The following is a 26,470-nucleotide window of genomic DNA, read 5'->3' as shown; positions in this document are numbered from 1 at the left end:
CTCAGAGGACAAAAGTCAGGTGAAAGGTGTGAAATCCAGACTTACCTTGAATAGAAATATCCTGTTAATAGGACTGACTAAAATGCACATATTTCTCTCATTTGACGAAGTGAAAAAGATTTATTTTTAGAGAAATCCTGTGTACCATAGGACACTCAGTACAAACTGGAGAGTTTCTGCTAAAAGCAATACAGTTCCATGCGAAGAGACTGAGTACTCACCTTAGCTCTGCAGCTGAGCTCAGTTGTTAAGAGGACTGACAGAGTCAGAGCTCTTACAGCACCTCATCATTTTATCCACTGCTCAGCAAATCAGCTGACTAAGGACTGCAGTATTTGGACTAATTGTATTAGCTTAAACTTCAAAAAACAGAGTTTAGGGATGGGTGAGAAGATGTTTTGTGAATTTCATAGTTGATTCTAATAATCAGCATTCACAAGTTAAGCTGAACTTAGGTAGCAAGTAGTAAACCTAAAATACGGTCAGAAAATGTGTGGGATGAAACACACATAGACCTTTGTTATTTCAGGCAGGAGGATGAGACAAAATTATCTTACCTATTTTAGAATTGATGGCTTTCTATATAGTGTATTTAGGTGTAAAATAACAAATATCCTATTTGTCCTTTATTGGCCATGTTTATTTGGTTAAACTTGGAAGAATTGGCTCATCACTTTCCCTGAGGATTCACAACCTGAGTTACTGACGAGATGTTTGATAGGTAGCGAAGTGCCTATGGAGGAAAGACAAAACAAATTAAGAACTCCCAACTCATCTCCCTTTGTCAGAAAAGAAATGTTTATTTCAGAAAATAAGAAAAAATGTATTTTTGTATGGTATTGAAACCTCTAACTTTGCAAGCTTAAATGAGGCAAGATTATTCCCTTGTATAATTAAAGAAGAATATGGACATTGAGACAATGTGTTCTTCCAGCTGACAGGCAGCGCCTGTGATTGTGTTAGCAGTTGGCCACATGGAAAATGAATAAAGGTAATCTTGAGGGTTTTTCCTTTATTTTTTCCTTGCCTACTTCTAAGAAATGCCTCAAATTGACACTAATTCGGTAGTTTTGACTCCCAAAGCCCCTTTGGATAGCGAGTGTAGAATGTAAAGAAATTTTCCTTAGTGTCAGTCAGTAACTTTCTCCTTTCTTCAGGACACAAAAGGTAATTGATAACGAATAGCAGCATTGCTCAATGCTGTCATTGGGTTTGAACTGCGAACTAGATTGACAGGCAACGAGTACTTTTATTTGGCTTTTTAACAATTAAAAACAATGACAGTGAGCAGGATGCAAAGAGGTCTTGATGGACATGCTCAATGATTTTTTTTGATCTGAAAAAAATAAGTTATAAGCTCAGACTGTTAACTGAATTTGTTAAACAAAATCACTTCCCATCTTTCCTTCTGTGTGCATGTGTAACCTCTCCCTGTGAACTGAAGAAAACGGTTGGACATAGTACAAGAGGCAAAATCTGTGTTGCACTGCATGCCCTTGGTGGTGTTAATGTGGCGGTAGGGATCACGCTTTGTTTTTGTTAGTTTCCATATAGTGCAGCCTGAGTTAACCTGCTGCTGACTGGGAGGGCTGCAATTGAGGCAGGAGAACAGGTTTGCTCTAAAGAGAATTTTAGGAGTAGCTTCAAGGTGGAACCTTTTATGAACAGGTGCTTCGCTCTTAATGCTCTCTGGTTATGCCCCTTTTGTTAGCACTTCACAGCAGCAGTGATGAGAATATGGAACATCAGCTTGAATAACAGTAAGTATGTGGGGTTGTCAATAAGGAATTAGTTGAGCTCCCCAAAGCCTTTGGGAGACTATAAATCATAGACTGCTCGCTTCCATTTTAGGCATCTATCTCTGTATTTTAAATTTAGGTGGCTGTGTTACTGAAATTTTGTGTGCCTGAAATATGTAGCTCTGTCATTTAAAGTCAGAGATACTTTTTTTTCTCAGCTATGAAATAACGTTGGTGTACGTCATCTATGTCGTATGAGCGGATGAGACAACAGATCAGTGTTTCACTGAGCTTCTAGTGTGCAGTATCTTTATTGCACTTGATCTATTGCATTGCTAAATGCACTAGAGGAAATTCTTGAGATTACGTGGCACAACTGGTGATGGGTGACGTCCTTGAGATTTGGCTTTTTGATGTTTCAAAATAATGTTTGGAATGGTTTGTATGTTATCTGTGGGGTCAGTGCTTGTTCTTGAAGATTTTCTGGCAGATTCTGATGTTCTATTGAATTTGTTATTTGGGTGATTCAATATAATCCTTTAATTTATCAGGGATTTATGCAGTTGTTCTCTCTATCATGTCTGTACTCATGTGAGAGCTGGAGCTCCTTGGAGCATTCAGTGTTGGGCAGCTGATGAACTGATAGCACTCACAAAGAGCGTGTTGAACTCCAGTCCTGTTTCTAGAGGAGAGCTCTTGGCACTGCTCTGAAACTGCCCTCCCAGTTTCACTTGCTGGATGTGATACCTTTTTGTAGCTGTTACCTAAGTACTCATTCCTTTTCTCTTTCTTACTGAATTTTCTGTCCTTGTAGCTGGAGTTCTACAGTTGGAAGTGGGAAGGTTAGTTTATGTCCCTGCATATTATGCTAATGCATGGTAAAGTGAAATTCTCCGAATAGTCAAATTTGAAAATATTCCCTCATGCCAGATTGCCTCATGCTGTGGTGATTAAGGTGCTCCCTTAAATATAGATTCAAACCATTCTTGTAGAACTAAAATACAGTTCTGTCTCCCTTGGGCCTTGAGCTGTTGAACGGAAGGGAGGTAATTGTGACATCTCTGATTAAAAGTGCTTTATTTATATTTTATTTTGTTCTCCCTACTTCTCTTGCCAGTCTTGAAGCAAGTTTTTTTTTGGGTTGATTAGGACTTCTGTTCAATACATGTTTTTCCTTCTATTTCACGAGTTTCACAAAGAACATAGGATTAATACCTAGCCCTGATTTTGTCTCTTAAGTGCTCACCAGCCAGCAAACCTGCTCAGGTTCAAAAGGAGGTATGTGAAACACCTGCTGAAAGACAGCAGGAGCAAAGGGATTGTGTGTGCGTGTGCGGATGGGCACAATACTTTCCTGCCCTTTATGAAAGGCTTCCTAAATAGCACAAATGAGCCCTTGTCTTAGCACAGTAGGCAAAAATCAGGTGAGCATTCTGTTCTGCCTTGTCTCTTATGCAGCACTTATACCAAAGATGAATGTGTCCAGCTGAAAAAGAGTTGCAAATATAACAATTAATGGTTGAATAATACTCAGAGAGCAGAGCAAAGAAGTAAATATTCAAAATGCTTGAACTGATAAAAAAAAAAAATCTGTCAAATTCCCAACTCTATAAGCTGTCTTTCTAAGTCCTTGGGAAATAGGAGAGAAAAGAAGACTAATACAGGATGGACTGCATCCATCAGGCTTTAGAAGCAAAGAGGCAACTGAATTTTTACGGAAAGTTTCATCTGATTAATGACTTAGACACTAGTATTTGTCCTAAAGTGATTAGTGCAAGATGGCATCCATCTTTCTGCACTTGTGAGGTGAACATTGCAATTAGGAGAAGGGGTGTTGGGGTGTGCACCTTGTGTGTTATGTTTACACAAAATTATGTTCAGGGGACATCACTGCGGTCTTCTCATAAAGCCTTCAAAAATTCCATTATCCCTGAACTAGTGTTGTACATCTTTACTTAGACACGTTTAAACTGCATAGTAATGTGTTGCTACTTTTACAGACTCCTGCTTCATTTAATGAACAAAATGGAAGATGAAGTTTTTGCTATTTATTTTTTTCTTCTTGAAGTTTAATTTGTGTCTCATACTGTACTTGATGTCCAGTGTTGAAACCTGGTTTCAATATGGGAGTTATTCATTTGCTCATGGGTTCTAACAGGGTATTTATCATATTTATCACTCGTGTATGAGTACTTGAGAAACAATGAATTTATATTCACAATAGCTCAGAGATGAATGATACTATTAGCTGTGTTTTCAGTTGGGAGTGTACATCAAGTACAGAGAGATTAAGGCCATGTCTGACTATGCGTGCCCTACATTAGATATGTATCAACTTTTTTCTTTCTGCACAACAAAGTTAGCATTATATAGCATTTTGAGTGCTATAATTTTACAGTACAATTAGAACTCAGCTTCCATTATCTTCAGTATGCCTACAAGCATCAGACAACGTGCAGAGAAGTTGAGTATTGAACTCTTACCCTGGAGGGCAGAAAGCCTTCAGGTTAATCATGCATTCTCTAAACTGTTTGAACAAATCACTTCCACAAACACTGTGTACAAACTGTCAAAAAATCAAAAAGATCTCAGTTCCTTGGTCCATCTTTCTTAGTCATGAGACCATCCTCTCTTACCTGAAATCTTCAACTTTTTTATTCCACACTTTCCAGCTTCCAAAAAAAAAAAAAAAAAAAAGAATGACCTTGGAAGTAGTCATTCAGCAAGTCTTCTGTCCTAAAAAAGCTGTAATAAGGGAGAAGATGGGTAGAAATGGAAAGGAGTCCACATATATTTATGGAAGGAGACCCATGAACCTTATAAAGCCATTCGGGCTTTTTGAAGCAGCCACAAGACTTACGGTTAGGATTGACTTGGCTGCTGTAACATATGCACCTTTCTCCAGAGTTTTTGATAAATTCACTTATATATGCCTGAAAATCAAGCTGCACTGTCAGATGTTGCTCCTGCAGATTAATGTCTGAATAAAAACAGAAAAGAAAGTCTAGCAATACGTAGAGAAGTTTTAGATGGAGTTTTTTAAAAATCATAGGGATCTGTACCAAATACTCTGGTAACAAATAGCAAGGTGATAAAGTTCAGAAATGATAAAACTAACACTCAGGAAAACTAGAGCTTGAGTCACCATGGACAAAGTGGCAGATAAATTTCAGAGTAAGTCTAAATTAGTACCTGTGTACAACTCCAGACATACCATACCTTTCCTTAAATAATTTAGAGATTTGAGGTGATTATTATGGATTATTATGCAAAACTGCCCACTTGATTCCTCCAGTAATTGAAAAAGGCACACATTTTTGGAAGGTGCTCTCTCTAGTTTTGGCAAAGATATTTCAGACCTGGAAAAGATAGGGAGAAGAATAATGAGATGACAAGAAGGTTGGAATGAATTCCCCGTGTGGAAAAGTTAAATGGACTAGAACTCTGAAAAGAAACAACTGAAGCAGGCACACAATAAAGGTCTCTAAATGAATGCAAATAAGAAATGATTATTCATCACCTCTTATAATAGAAGAGCCAATGGGCAACCACTGAAACTCTCATAAAACAAATTTAAACCAAAATGCTGTATTTTACATGCCATGCATAATTCAAGTGTAGAACTCAGGATTTTTAGGATATCAAAAGCATAAAAAGAGCAATAAGCAATTAGAGAAAATCATGGGCCCATCAAGGGCTATTAAACACAACGATGCAGATGCAAACTCTAGTTCAAGAAGCTGGGGCATTATGCTGGCAGAAGTATCAACTGTATTTGCTGTTTTTATACTTTTTCTACATGTATAAACTGCTCTCTATGCTGAGACAGGAGATCAGATTATACTTTTCATCTGACCTAATCAATCTGTTCTTATTTTCTAATAGCCTTCCTGACTTGATCCCCAAAACAGTTTTTTTCTGTACGCTCAGTAGAGAAAGAAAACTTTGCAGAATGTAACATGCAGTTATGCATTTTCACAACAAGCCAATTTTGTCATCTTTTCAGGGAAAGTAATAAGAAATTACAGTAATGGGTTTCACAGGTACTTTGTAACAGCAAGGGACGGATCATTTCAAGGGCTATTGATTTCTGATTTGGTCCTCAAAGTCTGTCCAATAACATTCTTCTACCTCCTTTTGCCAAAATTGGATGGATTTCATCCATCGGTTTGGATCCTGTCAGTTTTGTTCTCATCTGTAACTGTACCAATGTCTCCCTGTCATGGGCTGGTCTTTTACACATCAATTTTTCTTTCTTAACTTCTAAGAAATCTTGGCCCCAAACCTCCAGTTTCTGCTCATTTCCACATCACATATTCTGTACAAGCTGTGCCCCTCTCGCCACATCCTTGTTCCCACTTCCCAAACCCAGCTATCCGGGGTCCACGTTTGTTCTGTCTTTATTTCTTGCCATCCTTTGTTTTTGCAGATTTCAGTGTATGAAGATCCTACTGGTGATGCAATTTTTCTGATAAATTCCATGAGAGGTAAGCTTCTGTAAGTAAAAATGTTAGTCCAAACAGCTCAAGTTGGGTAATATTGCAAACAGTGGAAAACAGGGCTATTTAAAAGCATGTCAATTTTTTATTTTGACGATTATGAATATAGGTGCTACAGTGCATGTGTGTGTAACAGATGTTGTGGCCAGAATGCTAGTGATACACAGCTGTTCCCTAGCTCATGGAGCATGCAGAAGGCTGGAATTCTTTCTGTGTATTGTATCTGCCTTACCTCTTGACACTTCCTCTCACCTGGTCAGGAAATACTAAGAACAGTCAGCCTCTTCCTGACTGTGATTCCACCTTCCCCAAACAAAGGCTAGAGCTGCAGTTTTGGGAAGGTGGCTCAAAGAGGTCTAAAGAACTAAAAGAAGAGAGAGCATAGACTCTTTAGTCTTCTTCCCTGCATCATGTCACCTCTGTCATTCAGGGTTAAAATGAGAGAAGAGGGTAGGTAAGGACTGCACTCTGATGCCATCTGACTGTCTAACACTGAAGTAAGCAAGGAGGCAAAGATCACACCCTACCCACAAAGATGGGGGTTTGATGCTGCCTGTGCTGTGCTGGCTGAGTTTTTTAGCTCAATCCCTGTGCTATTTTTCAGAACCGTCCACACAAGGAAAGTTTGGCCAGTCTTTCCCCACCCACACTGTCCTTTACGCCCCTTAGGCCTGTGCAGTTACTGGCTGTGTTACACCCAGCGTTTCAGGGGCTCCCTCTTCAGTCATCCAGTTTGGAACAGCTTCTGCAGTACATGGTGCGTTTCAGGAAAGTTGACAGAAGCAGAGACATTTAGCCCTCCTGCTGCTACATTCTTCCATTAGATGAATGCATTACCATACAGCCACCGTAATCTGCTCTACAACATTTAATTTGCAATGAAAGAAAAAAACAGGTTTTCGTACTGTTACTGCTTTCTGGAGCCAAGTCGTTTTGCATTCTTAGAGTGAGTCTACTTCAGACATAGCTGCCCCTCCTCTGTTGTAAGAAGCAGGAGCGTGCTGTAAGGGAACCCACTTCATCTGTGCTCCCTAGTTTCTACCAGCCTCTGCGTGGGGAGTTGGCAGGTGTGCGAGGAGAGAAAAGAGCATTCCTTCTTGCTTCATATACATTTTAGTCTTTGTGCAAGTTCAGTGGATATATCAAGTCATCTACAGCCAAGAAAAGTGAACCCAAACCTTTTTGTTAGGGAAAAGACCAAAGAACATGTTCACAAGTTTCTTCTTTTTAGAAGAGCTGTGATTAAAAATACCATGGTTTTCCTGAATCTGTGTTGTTGAATAAACAACTCGTTGTATAGTGGAGTAGCATCAGGACAGATCTGTAATCTATGCATCCGTGTATCCTACTGTTGATCTTCATCAGCTGGAGATTAAATTAAGATGAATCACATCATCTGAGAGTAATGGGGGGAGTTAGAGCATGAAAAAGAAAACGGTTTAAATTGTGCCTGTCACTTCCTAAATAATATCAGCTTGAAACTTGACAGTCAAATACTCAAAATACTCAAAGCTCCCACTGTAATCAGGAGGAAAACTCCTGACTGGATACCCCGAGTCAATAAATTCATATAGAAAGATAAGTTAACTCATCAAAGACTGCATTTTGGATATTTCTAGGTAGATAGAAAGTGACTGTCTAAAATAAAATACGGTTTAGTGAAACCATTTTCCTCTTCATGCTTGATGCTTGGTGACTCTGGTTCGAAATTCAGCACAAAGGGGGCATAGAGGGCTGCCTACTGGTAAGAGAAAAAGCTGCTAAGAAGGCTAAGGACACCGTGTTTTTAACAACCTGAAAAAGAAACATTATCTTAATTGAAGTTGAAATTAACTGTCAGCAATAGGATGAAGTGCAGATGTGTTCAGACTCCAGTCCGCGCCTCCTTTCTGCTAGGAGGACAAATGTGGGATAGCTCTGGTTCTTCTGTATGTTGGCTTCTTACTGAACACACCAGCTGTCTGAAGGTCTCTTGGGACCACAGGTGGCATTTCAGTGTGGAGCTGTGAGCTCCCTCCCAGCTCCTGTGGAGCACGGAGACCGTGGCAGAGGGCAGCAGAGCCGTGCTCATGGAGACTGGCATTCTCTGCAACGGGCAGTAAGTCCCAAACAAAACTCTTCGTATGCCAGCTACAACTAATTTCTCCACCTGACATTCCACGCCCCGCCCCCCCCCCCAGAAAAAAAAAAAAAATGGGAAGGAAGGGCTAATTCTATTATTGAATATTTGGGCCTGTGGTGAGTTGACCCTGGCCAGCAGTGAAATATCCACCCAGCCTCTGGCTAACCCCTCCTGTCCTGTGTGCCAGGCAGAAAATAGAAGGAAGGCGAGAAGACGCAGGGATAGAGATAAAGTCAATTTAGTAGAGAATGCAAAAGCTGTACGCACAAGCAAAGCAAAATTCATTGACTGCTTCCCACTGGGAGGCAGATGTTCAGCCACTTCACGGAAAGCAGGGCAACAGCACATGTAACAGTTCCTTGAGAAGACCGTAAATGTCTCCCCCCTTCTTCCTCCTTTCCCTGTGCTTTTATTGCTGAGCACATCGTGGAATGGGATGGAATGCAAAGCATGGCGCTGTACAGGCTGCGAACTCCATCCCAGCCAGATCCGGTACAAAGGCCATACTCAGGTATTGCTGCAATAAGACCATATAAAACAGAAAAGGAGAAACATTATCTAGAAGTCTGCGTTTCAGTCAGTACATATGAACAAAGTCTTTTTTGATTAATTTAACACGTTGTTAACATGAAAAGAAAATAAACAATTTCTTTTGTTGCCCTCTTGCTGTATAAAGCCATTATAATTGGGGGCAACACTGGGAAACAATCCTTGAAACCTTGCTTTTCTTTTAACTGTTCAGTAAGCTATCTTCTGACAACTGTTCTGAATTAGCAGACTATTAGAGAAAATGTGCAAATATAGATGGTAAAACATTGAGACTTAATACACAGATAAATGACACTCACCCCTGGAAAATAAGTGAATAAACGTAAAGAAAATATCAATTGATGATCTAAAATCGACTGAAGCCTGATGTTCAGCAATTTTCCATCAAACCTCTGAGGAAAACAAAACAGTGTTAAGGAAACAAGGTATGCTAAAAAAAATCAGACAGCTGTCTACTAATCTGTGCATAGTAACGATCGAGTGTTTTTGTTTCAGAAGCTTAAATTTAACATAAGACACTGGAAGAATTTGGAGGAATTGTTTGCCAGCTGCCCTGGACATGACAAATTGTTTGCTAGAGATCCAGGATTAGTTGCTTTGATACCAGCCTTTACTAAACCAGGGGAGAGATTACAGTATATTCTTCTGGTGATAGAATTGGGAGGCTCTATAGAAGGTACTGAAAACTAATCAAAGGCTGGGACCAGAGATGGACCATCAAAGTGACTGGATCCATCTCCTGGGTAATGGCTGGAGCTGACAGGCGGATGGGGCACAAGGAGCGATGAAAGCCAGGTGGAGAAGCCAGGTTAACCTGCCATCATTAGCTTTCCGTTAATGTGGCATGCTTTGATTTATTACATCACCTAAAGAGCCTAAAGAGCAGAGCTATTCAGAAGTTGATAATTCTAAAGTTTAATGGCCAGATTAACTAATGCTGATGCACTGAGGTTTAAATTAAACCTCTCTGAGCCATCTTGGGTCTCCACAGGATTCCACGGGATGGATGCCTTTCAGACCCGTTCCGTGCTCAGATTATGTCCAGGCACCTTGGAATTTCGCTTTCTAAATACTGTGAAACAAATGTGCTGAATTACCTCAGATGAGGTCACACATTATTCTTTTAAATGTTAATTTTAAAAATGTTTAAATGTTTTAAAATGTTTATTTTTCATCTGATCTCTATAAGCTTCTTAGTGTGGATATCTAGTTCCATGAAGACGGTGAATATTTTGTCTTTGTTTTTATTTTCTGTAGGATTTCACACATACTTTTCCAATAGATGAGATTTTGTGGCTGATTTTCTTCCCGTTTCAGTATACACACTTCTCATTCTGAATTGTCCTTCATTTTAGATACGCCAAAGTCACTTCAAATTCAGAGATGGTAATCTCCATCTATGCTTTACAAACAAAGGAAAATGTTTTATTTTTACTTTCAGACTAAATGCAACGCTTATATAAACTCCTGTTTTCTCTTTCTATTTGCAGATATTTGATAACAGATCTCTTGCTTTTCTTCACTTTTTTATTTCCAGTATGAAATGACGAAAGTCCCCAAAAGCTCCAGCACTCCCTTGGGGGTGCAGTTATCTGAGCTAATACACAGATGATTTAGATCGTAATAAAGCAATGATGCATAATGAGTGCATTTAACATTTCATGCCTGTGAAGGATCCCAGTAGCTCAAAGGCAGAATTGTTCTTGATTTTCTGCGTCTTTTTACACTCCAGGAATAACCAGGCTATTTAAAAGTTATCTGGCGACCTATGTAATTGTAAAATTTATGTGCATAGTGTTTCTCCCCTGACACATTCTCTTTTTTTTTTTATCAAATGCATTGTTCTTTATTAAAAGGGAACATCACAAAAGCAAATGACAATTTTCTGTCTTTGTTAAGAAACATTTTGTTAGGCTTAATGTGTTTACCTTACTTTGTGCTGCAAAACTAGTATGCTATGTGGAGGGAATTGCTGTCAACTTCCTCTAAACTGAACTTCAGAATTTCCATCCCTAGTGATTTTTGAAGCTATCATTCAAATTGGATACTATACTATTTGAAGTATACCAAGTGTAATTTAGACAGTTGTTATGCTTGTGACTATTGAAATACGTGAGGATTGTTTTTTAATATCCCTTGGCTTGTGAAAAAATTGCTACGCTACAAAGTGAAAAATATTGAGTTGTAGAGTAGTGTCTGAAAGGCCAGATACAATTGGTTGAATGGATCAGTAAATGTACAAAAGAAAGTACTTATTTGTTCTTCATCTGCCCAAGTAACCTTTTAAGTCCCTGAATATCGTAGGTACAAGAAGTATGCAGGATTTGGCCAGAATTCTGTTCCCCTCTTGGTGACAAGCAATCATTCCTAAACTGACCATTTAAGACTCTGCCATCCTACTACATCTCAGATATCCCTTACAAATCTCTTATAGGTAACATCTGACAAAAGTTTACGGCCTGATTGTGTTTTCTGTTTTGTTAAAGAATGACCTTTATGCTTATGAAAAGACCTGAAAGATCTATGAAAGAACAGAGAGTTTGTGGAAAGAGGAAATTAAAGCTGCTCCTGAACACCTCCTGATTAAATGCAGTATATGCTCTGACTGAACGCAGCAATAGCTCTGGATGGTGTAAAGCACCCCTCATTCTGAATGAGAGCATCTCCAGCATTTGAGTTGTTTAAAATCCAGAAAAATAGGCAAATTCTGCATCTCGAATACTTTCTTTTCTTTTTTTTTTTTTTTTTTTAAATGGCAACCTCTGGGGAAAAAATGAGATGGTTTAATCTTGTCCTTGCAACTGTAAGCAGTAGTTTCCAAATAACTGGTTTGGTTACTGGGAACCTGTGTCCTAAGTAATATTTACAGTGCTGGAGCTACAGCAACATTGCTGCCTGGGTCAGGTAACCTGGAGACATGGTCTGTAGCACTACGTTCAGTAAGTAAGCTGAACCCAAGTGGAAAGGGAACCTCCTCTCCTTCTGCCTGATGTTTGACTTCATTTTTAGTGAGCCTCCAGCTCTGAAAGTTTAGAAAACTGTCAAGCCTTCTTTCTGTCAACACATGAATCAGCATACTACTCATACCTGTCAGAAATCACATGGAGTCAGTTAATTAGCTTCCCAGTTGATGCAGAGGCAGTGCAGATCAGAGTATAGCAAAGCAGCTGGGGGTACCTCAACTAGCAGTAAATAGGAGGCTGTTCCTTACTTTCTTTGCTACTTTTACTCTGTCTCTCGTAATATTCGTTGAATATGATGGTGACATCCAAGTCGAAGAATATCAAACTGTAAGGAAACATTCTACATTTATAAACACAAGAATAGTAAGGAACTGGTAGGGGCTACCATGCTGCAGTAGATGAAAGTGAAGATCTAATGGAATATGCAATTAATATGTGCAGCATCATTCTTTCATGTGAGAGCACCTGATTAGAAAGAAATGATGCATCCAGCGTGGTGATTTGGAAGCTCTCCTGTTTATTGTCATACTAGCTGCCCATCAGGGGCAAACCTAAATGGTGAAAGGTTTGGTTTTGTTTGTTCATGCTGTGAAAAAGACAGGTCAGTGACAAAGATGACTTTTTAGCTCCACCTATTCATTTAAGTTGCTATATTTGCCATCTTAAGGTACCTTTTTTCAGTTACTTTCCGCTTCACCATCTTCACTAACCGTCTGCAGTGCAATTTTCCATCCTCACTTGTAGCTTCCAGGCTGAATTAGTGTTGAAATTTGGCAGTGACATGGCCCATTTAATGTTAGAACTGAAGGGAGGGCACCAATAAAAAGCCCCACATCTTCTTCTGTACCGTTTTAAAATACAGACTCATAAATTCCTTGTCACAGTCATTTTTGTTCACTAATCCCTAGCAGGGGGTAACTTCAGTGTCACTTTTGCAGTGCAAATACCTTGAGGTCATCTGTCCCTTACCCTGCAATGGGTGGTGATTATAATTCACCATAGTATATCAGATTAAAACAGCGCTGTACAAATGAGAGAATCTGTATCTCATGGCTCTTTGCTAAAAGCTTGAGCTCTTCAGTTCTCAAACATTACTATTTCTCATTGTAATGTTACTCAGATAAGGGTCCATTTGTTAAATGTGTTCAGAAAACGCGTTCGCATTCAAAGACGAGATGAATCTATTTGCATGAGCTATACATATAAATCTAGCTGTCTTGCTTATAATTAACAATGAAGAATTAAGTCCAGATCTCACAATTCTGACAATTTTAGTCCCAATCCCTTATAAGTGATTTTGCATAGTTTGCACTGTTTTGTGGCAGAAGTGTTGGCGTTTTCACAGGAGAATACTGTGGTGTTCCCAAACTCTCAAAATTCATGACGTGGCTAACCTCATCCTCAAACACTTTTGACCAGTTTTTAGTTTCCGCTTTTAAACAATTTGATTGATTTCTGAGAATTAAACTGTTTGTTCTTTCTCTAGCAACCGAACTTCAGCAGTTTTTCAGTTTTTTTTTCTCTATTCCTTGATTGGAGTACTTGGTTTCAAAAAAGCAATCCTTTTGTTGTTGGATAATTATTCGTTAATTGTTATGCAATAAATTATTGGAAGGATGAGGAAGAAAGATTTTTGTAGTGGCTGGTAAAAATATTTCCATTCTGAAATACCTCTAATAATGGTGATGATTTATTTGCACGCAAATTTTTGTGGAGGTAATTTCATGGCTCTGAATATTCATGAGTAACGCCTTCATGCTGCACGGGGCTGGGCACTTAATTGCTCTTTAGTACATAATGGGTTTATTGCTCCTAGCACATAATAAATACTGAGATATTCTAGGAAGAGTTGGAATTTCTTTTGTAGTCTTGTGCCAGAGCATTTGATGCATTTTATTTTTAAACACCAATAGTAATATGAACGAAAAAAGCCAGAAACATTTATATAGAGTAATGAAGGCTTTAGATTAAATTCTAGAGCAGTGGTTACATTTTAATAATCTCCTGCTTATCCTTCCTTACAGTTTTATCTGTAACCCTTGGGATGTTGACTATATAAGTAGAGGATTAATCGTGTTTTATGACTTAGGTCACATTTCTACACTGAAGGTGATTCTGCAGTTGCTCAGCAAGGCTCTAAGGCACAGAGCGCTCTGCTCCTCTGAAAACCGGTGGGAACCAAGAGCTGCCTCTTGGAAACACTGAGCACTGAGCAGCCTTTGGCTCACCGAGAGGTGTTAGAGGGAAATTTATCTTTCGTGTGTGCGTTTTCTCTTCCCAGCGAAATTTACTGCCATATTACATCATAACAGCTATGTGCTGTACGTTAGCAGAAAAGCAAGAGACCTCTGAATCAGGGTTCAGGTTTTCCGTTTGTAGGAGGGAGGAGGCAAAAAGGCTTCCATACCTGTGGTGGTTCTCAAGCCTTCCCAAACCCTTGAAGTTTCTAAACACAAAGTTGAATGCCAAATGCTTAGCATTTCCCTTAGGAACAGCAATTTCATCATAAAATCAAATTTCCCACGAGCAGATGAAACATACTGGGGAGGGATATCTTCAGGGAAATAAGTTGATCACTGTTTTCAAAGGTTTCTTGTCCCGAATATTCTCCGTTCTGTACATGTACTCATAACAGTGGCATGGGCTGCCATGTGCTACCTTTCTTTGCTTCCTTGTTACTGAAGTTCACTAAAACAGTAGCAATGTGATTGACAGCTGGATCAGTTTCAGTGGAAATTCCAGCGTGGGAGAAAATGCATTTTTCAGTGTTTAATGCTTGCTATTTTAATGCTTGTTATTTTTTTCAAACCATACAAACCATACAAAATTGGGTAGGTGTATTCAAATTTCACAATATTTTTTCTTTTCTTCAAACCTAGATCTTGAAGTGACCAGAGAGACTTTTATTAACAATAAAAGGTGCAGAGGGCATGCTGAAGGAAAGACATCTTCATTCACTGGGATGAATGCTCATTCATCCACTGTTGCAAGGCAATGGATGGTTGTGCACAAACACGAGAGAAGTGGATTCGTTCCTTAGCCATTGGTGCTACAGAAATCTGGTACCCCAGAGCCATTTAGCTGTGAAGTCAGGACTTTGTCCAGTTACTGGGTTCCCATATGATATTTTGTGGCTCTAGAAGTACCTACCCATCCAATATGGCTTCTGCAGGGCCACAGAGATGGTTTCAGTAATCATTTACCCTGCCTTCTCTTACTTAACGTTTCCTCTCTGTCTAAGCACCTTGGTGCTCTGAGGCTTTGAGATTTCTGAATTTCACAGCCAAGGACTGGGCAGTATTCAGTGATGAGCTTTTAATCGCTTAGGGGGCAGGATGAAGTTCTTTCCTAAGTGTACAGAGTATCCTAAGGGAAAAAAAGATTCCCTTTCCCTTCTTCTTTCCCTTCTTCTTTCCCTTTCCTCCCTGAAAGGCTTGTTGCCTTTGGTGTAGAGGAAGGAGAGTAATAGGGTTGCATGTTAGGCACTCAAGCATAAGTTTGCATATAGCCATGTGTATGTATGTATACGCATGTCTGAAAAACACAAAAAATCACTCTTCTTTTTAAGGAACGTTGCTCTGAGCCTTTTCTGCCTGCCAGCAGTCAGTGTTTACAGATAGGAGCATGGAAAATAACACTTATCTTCTTAAAGTTGCTGTAGGTCCATTGTCAGTGAACCTGAAACTGTATGTGTTTGCCATGTATTCTGCATTCCCTTTGGAATCGCTCAATTTATATACAGGCAGCTTCATTCTTGCTCCAATGGTATCATTACTAGTTTACACTGGTTGATATATGGAAAAAAGAAGGGGGGCGGGAGGGGGGTGGAGGTAGGGGATGAGGGTGCGGAACAGGGGGAAAAATGCTGTTTTTCATGTGCAAAACTCCTTAGCAAGTATCCTGTAGGCCTAACTTCATTACAAGCCCCCAAACTGAAGTCACAGTAAGGATTTTACATTAATTAACTATATGGAGAAACTGGCACTTTATTCAGTTACCCATTAGCCAGAAGGAGAAACTAGAATTAAATTGGCCTTTATGATTTAGAAAAATACCAAAACCATACAGACAGCCAGTTCCAGAAGGCAAAACAGAACTCCTGCCAGCTGAAGAGACGGAGGTGCCCTCACAGGAGAGGTGTGGTCCCCAGCAAAAGTTATTGGAGCAAGTCTTCAGTGAGGAAAGCATGATGAGTTTGTCCGGCTGCGTTTAAGGCTTGTCTGCATGCTGAGGAACAGCACAGCACATCCTTGCAGCTCTTATCTACAGAGTGATGTGGTGCACTGGTAGAGGGCTTTGTCTTTATTCACAACACATTCAGTGTGTCTCTGCAGGGAAGGAAACAACACTCTTGCCTGTCAGCCTGTCCTCTGCCATCGTCTGCAGAATAAACTGAACTCTAACTCACCATTAAAGAGAAAGAGAGAAAGGTAAAGAGAGAAAGCGAGAGAAAGGGAATTGCTCTCTGGCTTTTTCATACATTAGCTCTCTGCAAAGGCACAAAGCAGAAGGAGCAGCATCAGCAACCTTACAAGCAGTGACTCTAACTGTTTCTAATTAATATGGTCTGAGCTACTTTGAGAAGCCAATTCATTACTTATACATATAATGCTTGAGCTTTGCTGAAAACTGGATGTGCCAAGCACACCTTTGCTTCTGATTTATATGTAAAGACTTGCATCTTTCACAGAATAAACCTTATCAGGAGAGATTCAACTAAGGCAGGTAAGAGATTTCTATATAAGTGTCACCTTCTACATTGTTAACGTAAGTTAACAGATATTACGTCTGACTACAATGCCTGGCTGTCGTTGAGCACTTAGAGCTCTACGGCATTTGTCCTTATGTTATGTTACCTTTGAGCAAGTTTACTCCTGAGAACATCTGCAATATACTTTAAAGATGCATGTTAAATTTTTTATTTTTTAAAACATAAAATATCATTGTGAACTGTACAGTTAAAAGTTAAGTTCTGAGTGAAGTAATATGTTCATAGACTGTGGTTTGAGATATCTCAGTGTTTTTATATGATGTTTAATAATGAATTTATAACATTTTAAGAATGAATTTCTTTGCTGTTCTGTTCAGATGCACAGTTTTAGATTGCCAGTTAGATTAACTTTTCTAGCACATATTCCTAGGCAACTATAAATGAGCTAATTGAATAGTTTTAAGAGTTGAGTGATGCTTATCCAATGTGCAGAAATATGATGATTGAGTTTTTGCACATGGCGTGTTTTTTTTTTTTTTTTTTCCCTATGGTCAAGTGGGTTGTTTTGTCAACATGCAATTCAGTAAAAGTAAGGAAAGTAACATGATAATAATACCAGGAATATAATCCATGCCAAAATATGTGAAACAAAACCTGACTTGATTATAATTCAGTATTGTGTAAATAACAACACTGCTGGTATTTATCAAGTCAAGTAACAACCAAGCACTTTCTTGGCACATAGTTAGAACCAGTCTTCTCTGCAATCATGCGTCTGTCTAATACTTGGAGATTGAGAGTAACTGAAAAACATATATATTGGCAAAGGTTTCATCTTTACGAAATTTATAAAATGATAGTTTTTTAGGCACTGGCTGGGTCTAGTCTTGTGTATTGTATATCATTTTTGGAACTCTTTGTCCTTAAGAAAAAAAACAGTCCAAATGAATCACTGTTACAGGATGAGGGGGGAGAGCTGAGGAAACTGAAAAAGGATGGATAATAGAATGTGGTCTAGTGACACTGAACGTTAATTGTTTTCGCTTCTTTTAGTAAGGGTGTAAATAAGCCTTTTCTCAGATAGTTGCTGATGATTTGTAACTATTATTTTTGATTTCACATGTTAGCAGTCTTTCACTCTAGAGCTGTTGCTATCCAATTAGTTCATATGCACAGGCTTTTCTGTACTTTCAAAATAAGGAGTTTTTCTGTAGTTTCTAATTTAACTTTGTCATATTACTGCTAATCAAAGTGAAATTCACACCAGCTCTCACAGTGCATGTGGTCTGGGGATTTTATTCAGTAATGACTTCTTGAAAGAATGTGAAGATTTCAAAATGGGTGAATCCTGCCTGCTGGCCTGGACTTCTGTAACTTTTCTTCAGTCGGGTTGTTTTGGTTCTGAGAAGATGTGACCACTCTGTGTAGTAAATTATGAGCTTTTGCATGATCTATAAGAAACTAGTGACTTTCTGTGGAACTGTTCGTGTGTTTTTTCAAAGAGTGGTGTTGTTCTGTAGGGAAAACAGCAATTCTGCAGGTAGTGAGTTATACTGAGAGAAAGGTAAGATCTGAGTAACAGTATGGACTCAAAATACATGAAGAATCTGCTACAGTTTCCTATTTAGTTATTGCCTAAAATCTGCAGGCTCAGAACTTGAACCAAAGTAGAAAAAAAAAAAATAATATTCAATAGAAAGTTTGAAAGTGCCTGGTAGTTCGTTCTTGTTCTTCCAGGCCCCTGGGCAGGAGCCACCTTTGGGATAGAGCCACCGAGATCTTGACTTAACTCCCTTATCTGATACAAATCAGTGTGGGTCCAGTGGCGTCAGAGGAGAAACACCTGTTGAGGGATCTGGCTCTTTCAGAGCAAACTATGTGCGTATTGGGATGTTGGTACTGCCTGCATGGTTCCTACAGGGATGCTCGTGCTGTCCGGACTGTCATGCGCTACAGGGCTGGGTGAGCTGGGGTGTAGCCAGGGTATTTGTGCTTGAAGGGAGTCGGGGTTCAGTGAGGCACCCAGGATGGCAACCAGTAAGTGCATTTACAAAGAACTTCATAAGACTTTTGAGTTCTATTATCAGCAATTTCCTTGTCTTAGGAAATTGATAGAAGACAAGCAGACTCCTGAAGGCAGTGTGTACCTTAGCACAGCTGTAACAGACTTGGGACTTCCATATGGTCCTAGAATGAACACAGTGATGCAAGAAGGCTGTGCCCTGTATTACAGCAAAACAATGTCCTAGAGGTGAAGCAAAGCAGTGTGTTGGAAATAGGAGTTCGCTTTGTATCTACACCTGCACGAAGAGCTTTGATCCTTGGTTAGTCCATGACCAGGTCTCCTCAGCACCCCAATGGACAGAGCTAAGTCGTCAGAAACCATTGTGGTACCATGGTAGGAATCACATTTGCAATGTCTGAGGGAAATGCTTATTTAGTATAAAGCTCACTTTGCGTAATTAGAAAGCACTGGAACAATGACAGCTTATGCAGAGCAAATATTTGGCCCAAAATCTTATGGAACCACCCAGGGGTATGTTGCTTGTACTGAATCTGATCAAACTTGTGTGTTTGTCATGGCCCCTTGTAGTGTCTCAGGAGCAAAAAACTGAGCAGAGTACAGTGCGCCATATCCTGAATGTGTTTTAAAGTTGTTTTCTGGTCTTGGAGTGGGGAAATGAGAGGGCTGTCAGCCCTATTCCAACCAAGAAAGCCCCTTCATGTAGCGGAGAGTGAGAGTTTTTACATTGTCCCTTGTCTTCTTCTGTCACAGCAGGAATAATGCCTACTGCTGTGGTCCCTGGGGAGATGCACATTGCTTTCGCTCATCACGTTCATCCCACCTCCAGGAATTACATCCCAGTATTTGTCAGTGGCATTTTTCAAAGAGCTATGGTGCTGTGGTCTGCTAATTCCTGTCACTTTAAGGTTTGCACTGAACAGTTTGAGAATGTGGTTTTTTTCATGTAAAATAAAAATTTGGATGCTTTTTCAGCTGAATGCATTTATATGGAAAATACATTTCTTTACTGCTTACCTGAATGAGTAGTTTATGTATACATACAGATGAAAGTTAAGAAGCCCTTGATATTTCTAATACGGGCTTTCAATGTAATAATAAATATATGTTTTTTCTGTTCTCCTGTTTGTATGATACACGAACCACTCTATAAGCTCAGCCTTTCTCTGTTTCTCTGTTTGTGGAACGTACAGGTGCTTTGTGTGGTACTGTGTGGTATTCTCAGAGTTGTCACTCATTCTTGGGTGTATAGTCCCATGTATTTACCAGTTCTATTGTTTCTAAGTTAGAGAAAAGAAAATAATAACAGTTCCTTGTATTCCTGTGCAGCTTTCCACTCCCTCCCTTCAAATTTGAAGCCTTTCAGGAATATTTAACCCATCAGGTTGATTGGAAAACTTGGGTTCTAAAACCCATTTTGCTTTAACCCAAAGGATTTCTCATTTAGAAAGCATTAATCTCAAGTTTTATTATCAACTGTTTTTTTTTTCTTGAAGAAAAATACAACCTTTTAATTAACTGAAATATAGTTCAGAGAATGGAATCATTCGGCACCTTCAAAGTGTATTGATACAAAAATCTAGGAAAGGGCAAACAGATGAACTCATCAACACTGATAACTTATTTTTTAAAGACAAAGGATTTTGTTGAGAAAAGGTGAATATGGTTTGCCCAGAGCATGAAATTCAGGAAATTCTGAAGTTTCAGGTTACATCTAAAACCTTCTCTCATGCAGTATATTTTATTTACATTTCTACTTCTATTTTCTGTCTTGTTTTCAGTACGTTGTTGTTTTTGAATGTAGCAATTCAGTTTAGACACGAAGGATAGTATTTATCTCACTTATGTTTAGTCAGGTTGTTATAAGTTGGCCCTGCAGATCCCCTCTGAAGAGTGGACTGACTCAAGTCAATGGAGGTAGGCATGCAGCTCTGAAAGCAGTTTAGCCGTAGGAGTTTAATATGTGTGTTATGAATAGCCTTGGGAAGTTCCCTTCTTTCTCCATTGACTAGAGAGGGCCTAGATGACTACAGAGGGCCTAGATGGCAGACTTAGGTTAGACACACAGCTTTAAGCAGTCAAAGTAGTAGTACTAGTTGTATGTCTGTAGCCCCATGAAGAAGTTATTCATCTAAAAAGATTGTTTTAAAGCTAGGGCTTGGATCAGGATTAAACATAGCGTAGTTGATGCAGATTCCAATCTTCAATGTACCTTCTTTATCTATCTTCTCCCTTAACCGGTTCTTAGCAAAACCAGGCTAAGGGCTGGAGGCAGGTTCAAATTGCAGGTTTGAATGCAGGCTTTTCACGATCACCTTCTGGAATGGTGAGGTAGATAAGAAGAGAGATGAGACAGTGTGGACGAGGTTGAGGTAGTAATTTCTTTACTGAGATAAGGTTGCAGTGAGAGTAACATGTCTGACTGTGCCCATAATGAAAAACATGTGTTGAAGTGGATGGAAAAAATTGAAAAGTGTAGTGGTCTGGGCTAATTCAAAGTCATTTCTGTATTCAGCTTGAAAAGCTATGTTGAATAAAAACCTCAAAATGGGTACAAGGTACATTTCCTGGTTAGCAGCTAGGATTCTTTTAATATTTGAGAGGACCTGAAGAGAGTTTTTCTGTGATATGCTTAAACAGATTTCAACATGAGCTGCTGCTGAAGTGGGTGATCCTTGCCCCCTCACTATTGTTCCACTCCAGTATGTTCCCTCCACGTTTTCTGTGTCAGCACCAGCTGTACTGTGACCGTGGGGGAATTTGGATCAGCCGAGAGATCTAGCTGAAAATTAATCCAGTAGGAATAAGCTCCTTACACGTGGCTTGTGCTGATGCAAGGGGAGCACAGACCAGTTTGCTGGGTCAGGAGCTCAAAAGGAATTGAGTTGACCATTCAAGCTTTAGCATGGCTTAGATGCATAAGTTGTATCTTAAGTAGTTTCTGGAAACTATATGTAGCTGCAGTGTACTCAATACCTGTATTTCATTTACTGCTTACATACAGATTGTCAATCAAAAGATGATCATGTCACTTTATTCAAAATTGGTGTCCCAGTTCTTTCTCGATGACTTTACGATAGGAACCCTCTTGGCATTCAAACAATTCACTAAGCAAGGAGATGAAATGGGTTGGCTCTGCCTGCATTTACTGACGCTCTAATTGACTTTTATTATGCGGTCAATAATATGGATCTGTAGTGCATGATGCATGCCCTTGTTAAGCTTTTATTCCACACCCTCTGATAGCACTAAAGATGTAGGTGCAGTGAGTCTTGTGGTGTGTATTAGACCTAATCAGTGTGAGGATATGGAAGAGGTTTTACTCAGGCATATCATACCTTGAATCATACCAGAATTGTACCTTGGTACCCAGAAGATTTTTATTTCAAAATAATGAATTTGGGAATGTTTTCCGTGTCTTTTGTTTTCTGGTTATTTCATCTAAAGTCATTTTTTCAAGCATTTCTCTATAATTGCTACAACTACGAATATTTTTTGTATGTTCATTTGTTTTTCATTAACAAAATTAGTCTTTTCGTGCAATCACAGGTTTCAGTGAGTTTTGGAACACCCCAACCCCCAATGTTATGAAATAAAACTTTCTGCATAGCCTGTTACATAAGATTGAGACCTGTTTTACAGTTACGGTCTATAATAAGTTTAATATCAAGGACTTAATCCTTTTACACCAATGAAACTCTTCAAACTTTTTTTTTTAAGAAGTTTCAGTCATCCTGGCCTATGTATTTTAGCTAAACTTAGCACCTGAGAAGAAAATTATTCAATATGTAGATGTGATAGCAATGGGAAAGTTTTTTTTTTTAAAAAAAAAGTTTAAGGGAAAACTCATTGCTGGGGTGATAAAGGTTTACTTCACTTTGGGAGTGCAAAGAGATGGAGAGAAGCATCCATGCTGTGTAAGTGCTTACACAACTTTTGGCCTCGTGGAGTTCTGCCAGTTTACTTGCCTGTCACCTGCCTTGAAAGCAAATACGAGAGAAAGTTTTATATTATTTTTCATCATTTGCTGCATTGGTTACAAAGGATTGTGTATCAGTTTCTCTGTTTGTGCTTCCTTGACTAGAAAATTGAGCTTTAAGCATTGGCTGAGAGCTACGTAATTGCAGCCATCTCCAACTGCAGCGCTGTCTGCACAAAACTTAGGTCTGTCACTCTACAGCCGATGGATGTCAAAGAGCAGAGAGCCCTTCCTGCATGAACTTCTCTAATCTGGTTAAAGGGCTCTTGGCGTTTCAGAAAAATGATTTTCAAATTAACTGTTTCTGTTTTCTTTTAATCTGTGCAGGGAAATACTACTATATAAGGTTGCTTTGAGACGGGTAGACTCGCCGTTCATTAGTTGAGTTTGCCAGATATGTATATTTTAAATAAAAGCTAGAGGGTCCTTAAAGGAAGGTTGATTTATTACCTAATGAAAAAGGAGGACTCCTGTGTATTACAGGTCTGAATGTTCAGGTGACGTACAACTTGAGTAGTGGATTTCCACAGCACCTGTTTCCAGTCTATCATATAGAAATGGTACTTCAGGGAGGGATGTAAGGACAACACCTAGGAGTCCCTCACCAATTCAAGGATGCCTCAAGACCCTCTTGAGATCACAATTACCCGCTAAAGAGAGGCCCACAGTGTCTTTAGTTTGTAGAAGAATAATCACCAAGAGGCTCCTTAGCCAGATATGTATCATATCTCTTTTTTTTTTTTTTATTGAGGTGTTAAATATTAATTTAATATCGATTATGTGCAGGTGGCACTGTCAAACTTTTAATATATGCAGACCCAGTTGAACTATGAAACTATAAACTACCTTGCTATGACACAGATAAGCATCTCATTTTCAGTGTATTCTATAAACTTTCCAAACACAACTTTTATATAATCTTTTCTCATAGTGCACTGAACATATGCAATCCCATCTTCATTGCTCCTCTTTTAATACTCAAAACTCATAAATGGTGATTTATTTTCAGTCAGAAACATGTGGTTCAGCCAGATGTTCAAATAAAATGACTCCCAGCAGGCCAGCAGCACAGGTTAATTCAAGAATAGATAGGTCTAAATTTACGCAGAAAAAAAAAAAAGCCACAGTTCAAAACAATTCTGCCATATATGAAAGGCAGTAAAGTGTGAAAGAAGAGGAAACAAATTACTTAGGTTGAGTAGCTTTGAAATGTGAAGGACATATTATGTACCATCTCTACATTGTAGAGTTATAAAAGTATTTATAATTTATTTAATAAAGGTAAAATCAGTATGATTTTAAATGATATTAAATTTGTTTGGTTTTGCTTCTTTCAGAAAGGAAAGTTCACATTTCCCTAACTGTTAGCAAATGATGTTTCAGCTTTATGCTATTTCCATTCAACGCATTCAGTTCAATTTCTTATTCTGGAATGTAGCAGTCACTATCACTAACACCAGAAAGTTTAATCTAATGACTCTTTTATATGTTTGTTTAAAAGCCTGTTGTATAATTTCTCTACCTTTCAGCCATAGCTCAGGGATAGGTTGCAGGTAAAATGTTTTCTTACTGCAAAACTTAATCTGCATATTTGCTTTAAGCTGTTAGAAATATCTAGAAAAGACTAGAAAAAGTGGTTCTGTTTCTATTTTAATAGGCATGTTTTCTTACTGACTGATTAGCTGTAATTTATTTATTTATTGAGTTGCGATGTTTTGAGACCTAGCTTTTGTTTCTGGCCATTCTGGACTGCAGCATTATCTTTTTCAGATCTAGTAAGTTTGGTATCTATTCCATTGAAGATTTAATCCTCATTTTTGTGTAGCCAAGTTTGGTATTCACAGATGGACATCACAAAATGTTTACCAGTAGTTAACAAAGTCTCCTCTGTTCTCTGACACCTATCTTCTAATATAGAAGTTACTGCTCACTATGTCTGAAGAACTTCCTATACCATTAACATAATGAAGGATTTTCTTGTTCAGGATCTTTCAGGAAGAGGCACACACAAAGCAAATACCTTAATTACTTGCAAATAATTAGAGGGTGCCATAAAAATGAGCTCAGATGCCCTTTGTATTATATTGTTTCCTTATCCTTGTGTACAGTGTGGTTTCTAGTAGCACATACACAACATTGTTTTTGTTTCTTTATAGAAAGACAGCATTTGAGCAAAACATTTTTTCAGGACACATTGTGGAGGACTTTTGTTTTCTCTACCTCCTATGTGAGATATTTGAGAGACTTCTACTAATAGACAAAGCATCTTCAGAGTTCTAAAATCTTTCTAGTTTGTATAAACAAGTATCTATATTGTTTGCTTTCATGAGACTGATTTAGGCATTAAGGTCTGTTCCCTTCTTACAGGAAATTCATAATAAGGTTGTCAAAGTTACACTTAGTTTCAGCAAGCAGACAAATAAATTGACTGAGACAAGGTAATAGTTGTCTCAAGATCTACAGCTACAGGCATCATAGCTATGCCAGTTAAGAGAGAATTGCTTTGGGAATGTAGAGGGGGCATGGTGCTCTGTCAAGGTGGCCTATAAAACTAGCCAAAGTTGGCTGCAAACAGCCCTCACACATAACCAATAATTCTCTGTCGTCCTTCATGTGTATCCTGCATTCATCCTGCTCTCCTTCACATCAGGATTATGACCAGGTATCCTATCCTGTACCTGATGACATTCTTAAAAAAACAGTCACATTAAATGTCACATTCACAAAGTATAACAGAAATTCTCATAGTTTTAAAATTTAATTAAAATAAAATTTAAGGAGAGATGACAGTATTCAGTGGAAGCCTTGAACGAGTATTATGGACAGGTGAGTCCTTATTGACACCTACCTACATACAAACACACATGTAAATTTCTGAGAGGTGTTTTTAGCATTAGTTTCATTTTCACTATGATCCATTTTAAGTAGATATAAAAATACAGAGTTCCTCATACAGCTTACAAATGTTAAAGGTCAGTGCAGAAAGTCAAGCCACCTTCAACAGCTGGTGATCTTATAAGAACTGCTGATGACATTTCACAGTTGTGGAGTAGTAAAGGATTCAATAATTCATTTTCATTATTCTTCTAAAAGAGAAGTCTTCCATATTGCAGGCTAGTCCCAAAGTATTCGCACAGTATAATTTTAAAGGAGAAAAAAAATAGAGAATGTCATAAAAGTAGAGTATTAAAGTGAATGAGGAGGATTTGAATTTTTTGAAGTTTGTGTGAGTCTGGGGAGTGTGAGTTTGGATTACCTAAAACAGGAAGCCAAGGAAGTAAAATCTAACTGAAATATTGTACTGGTAGGCTATTTTGAATCTAAATCATTTGCAGCTTCAAATAAGACTGGATATGATTGTACTTTGTGAAAACCAAATGGATAACTTGATAACAGTGATATTTTTACTTGATAGAGGACACTTAATTTTCAATTAAGATTGTCATCTTTGGATTTCTAGAGAATCTTTAGATGCTCTTAAAAGATAAAGTGGTGGTTGTATTAGTATATAATAGTTCTGTCTCATTTGGGCCAGGGCAGTGTGCAATTTGTCCCATAAAATGTAAAAGTTGGGATGCAATAACGTTTACATACCTCTGCAAACTTCTTTGTTGAGCCATTCATATAAACACTTCCAAGAAGTGACATATTGTTCTACTTCACGTCTGAGAGAATAGATATGATGGACAGTTAAAGTAATAGTGTAATTTGTTAGGGAGTCTCCTACAGATAACTTCAGGAGCACGTGAAGGATGCAGAAGGATGTGCAAGTAATAAATACTGTTGTGTAGGAAGTTTATACAGCATTGAAAAGTTGCAATTTAAATGTACAAAAGTTGGATAATAAGAAAAAATGTTTTTAAAAAATCTTAAATACTCTAAATA

General features: G+C 38.5%; 1 protein-coding gene across 21 annotated transcripts in view; it reads left to right on the top strand.

Moving 5' to 3' along the window:
* Positions 1 to 26,470, top strand: part of LOC310881738 (uncharacterized protein) — a 796,919-nt gene that overhangs the window by 280,666 nt on the left and 489,783 nt on the right. For 9 of the 21 annotated variants that reach the window (XR_014572527.1, XR_014572540.1, XR_014572541.1 and 6 more), the window contains one exon: positions 6,169 to 6,226. The exons of 4 other annotated variants lie outside the window; for them this stretch is intronic. Coding sequence is in view for 5 of the 17 variants with exons in the window: in XM_083799376.1 (XP_083655502.1) it covers positions 6,169 to 6,226 (58 nt within the window). In the remaining 12 variants the exon portion in view is untranslated. Of the gene's footprint in view, positions 1 to 6,168; positions 6,227 to 19,359; positions 19,515 to 26,470 lie in introns of all 21 variants that reach the window. 8 more of the 21 variants (XR_014572537.1, XR_014572538.1, XR_014572539.1 and 5 more) reach the window with 1 other exon arrangement.

Source organism: Anser anser (assembly GCF_964211835.1).
Source record: "Anser anser genome assembly, chromosome: 14".
Lineage (NCBI taxonomy): Eukaryota > Metazoa > Chordata > Aves > Anseriformes > Anatidae > Anser > Anser anser.
Note: the sequence above shows the minus strand (reverse complement) of the source record. Positions and strands in the feature narration are given on the sequence as shown.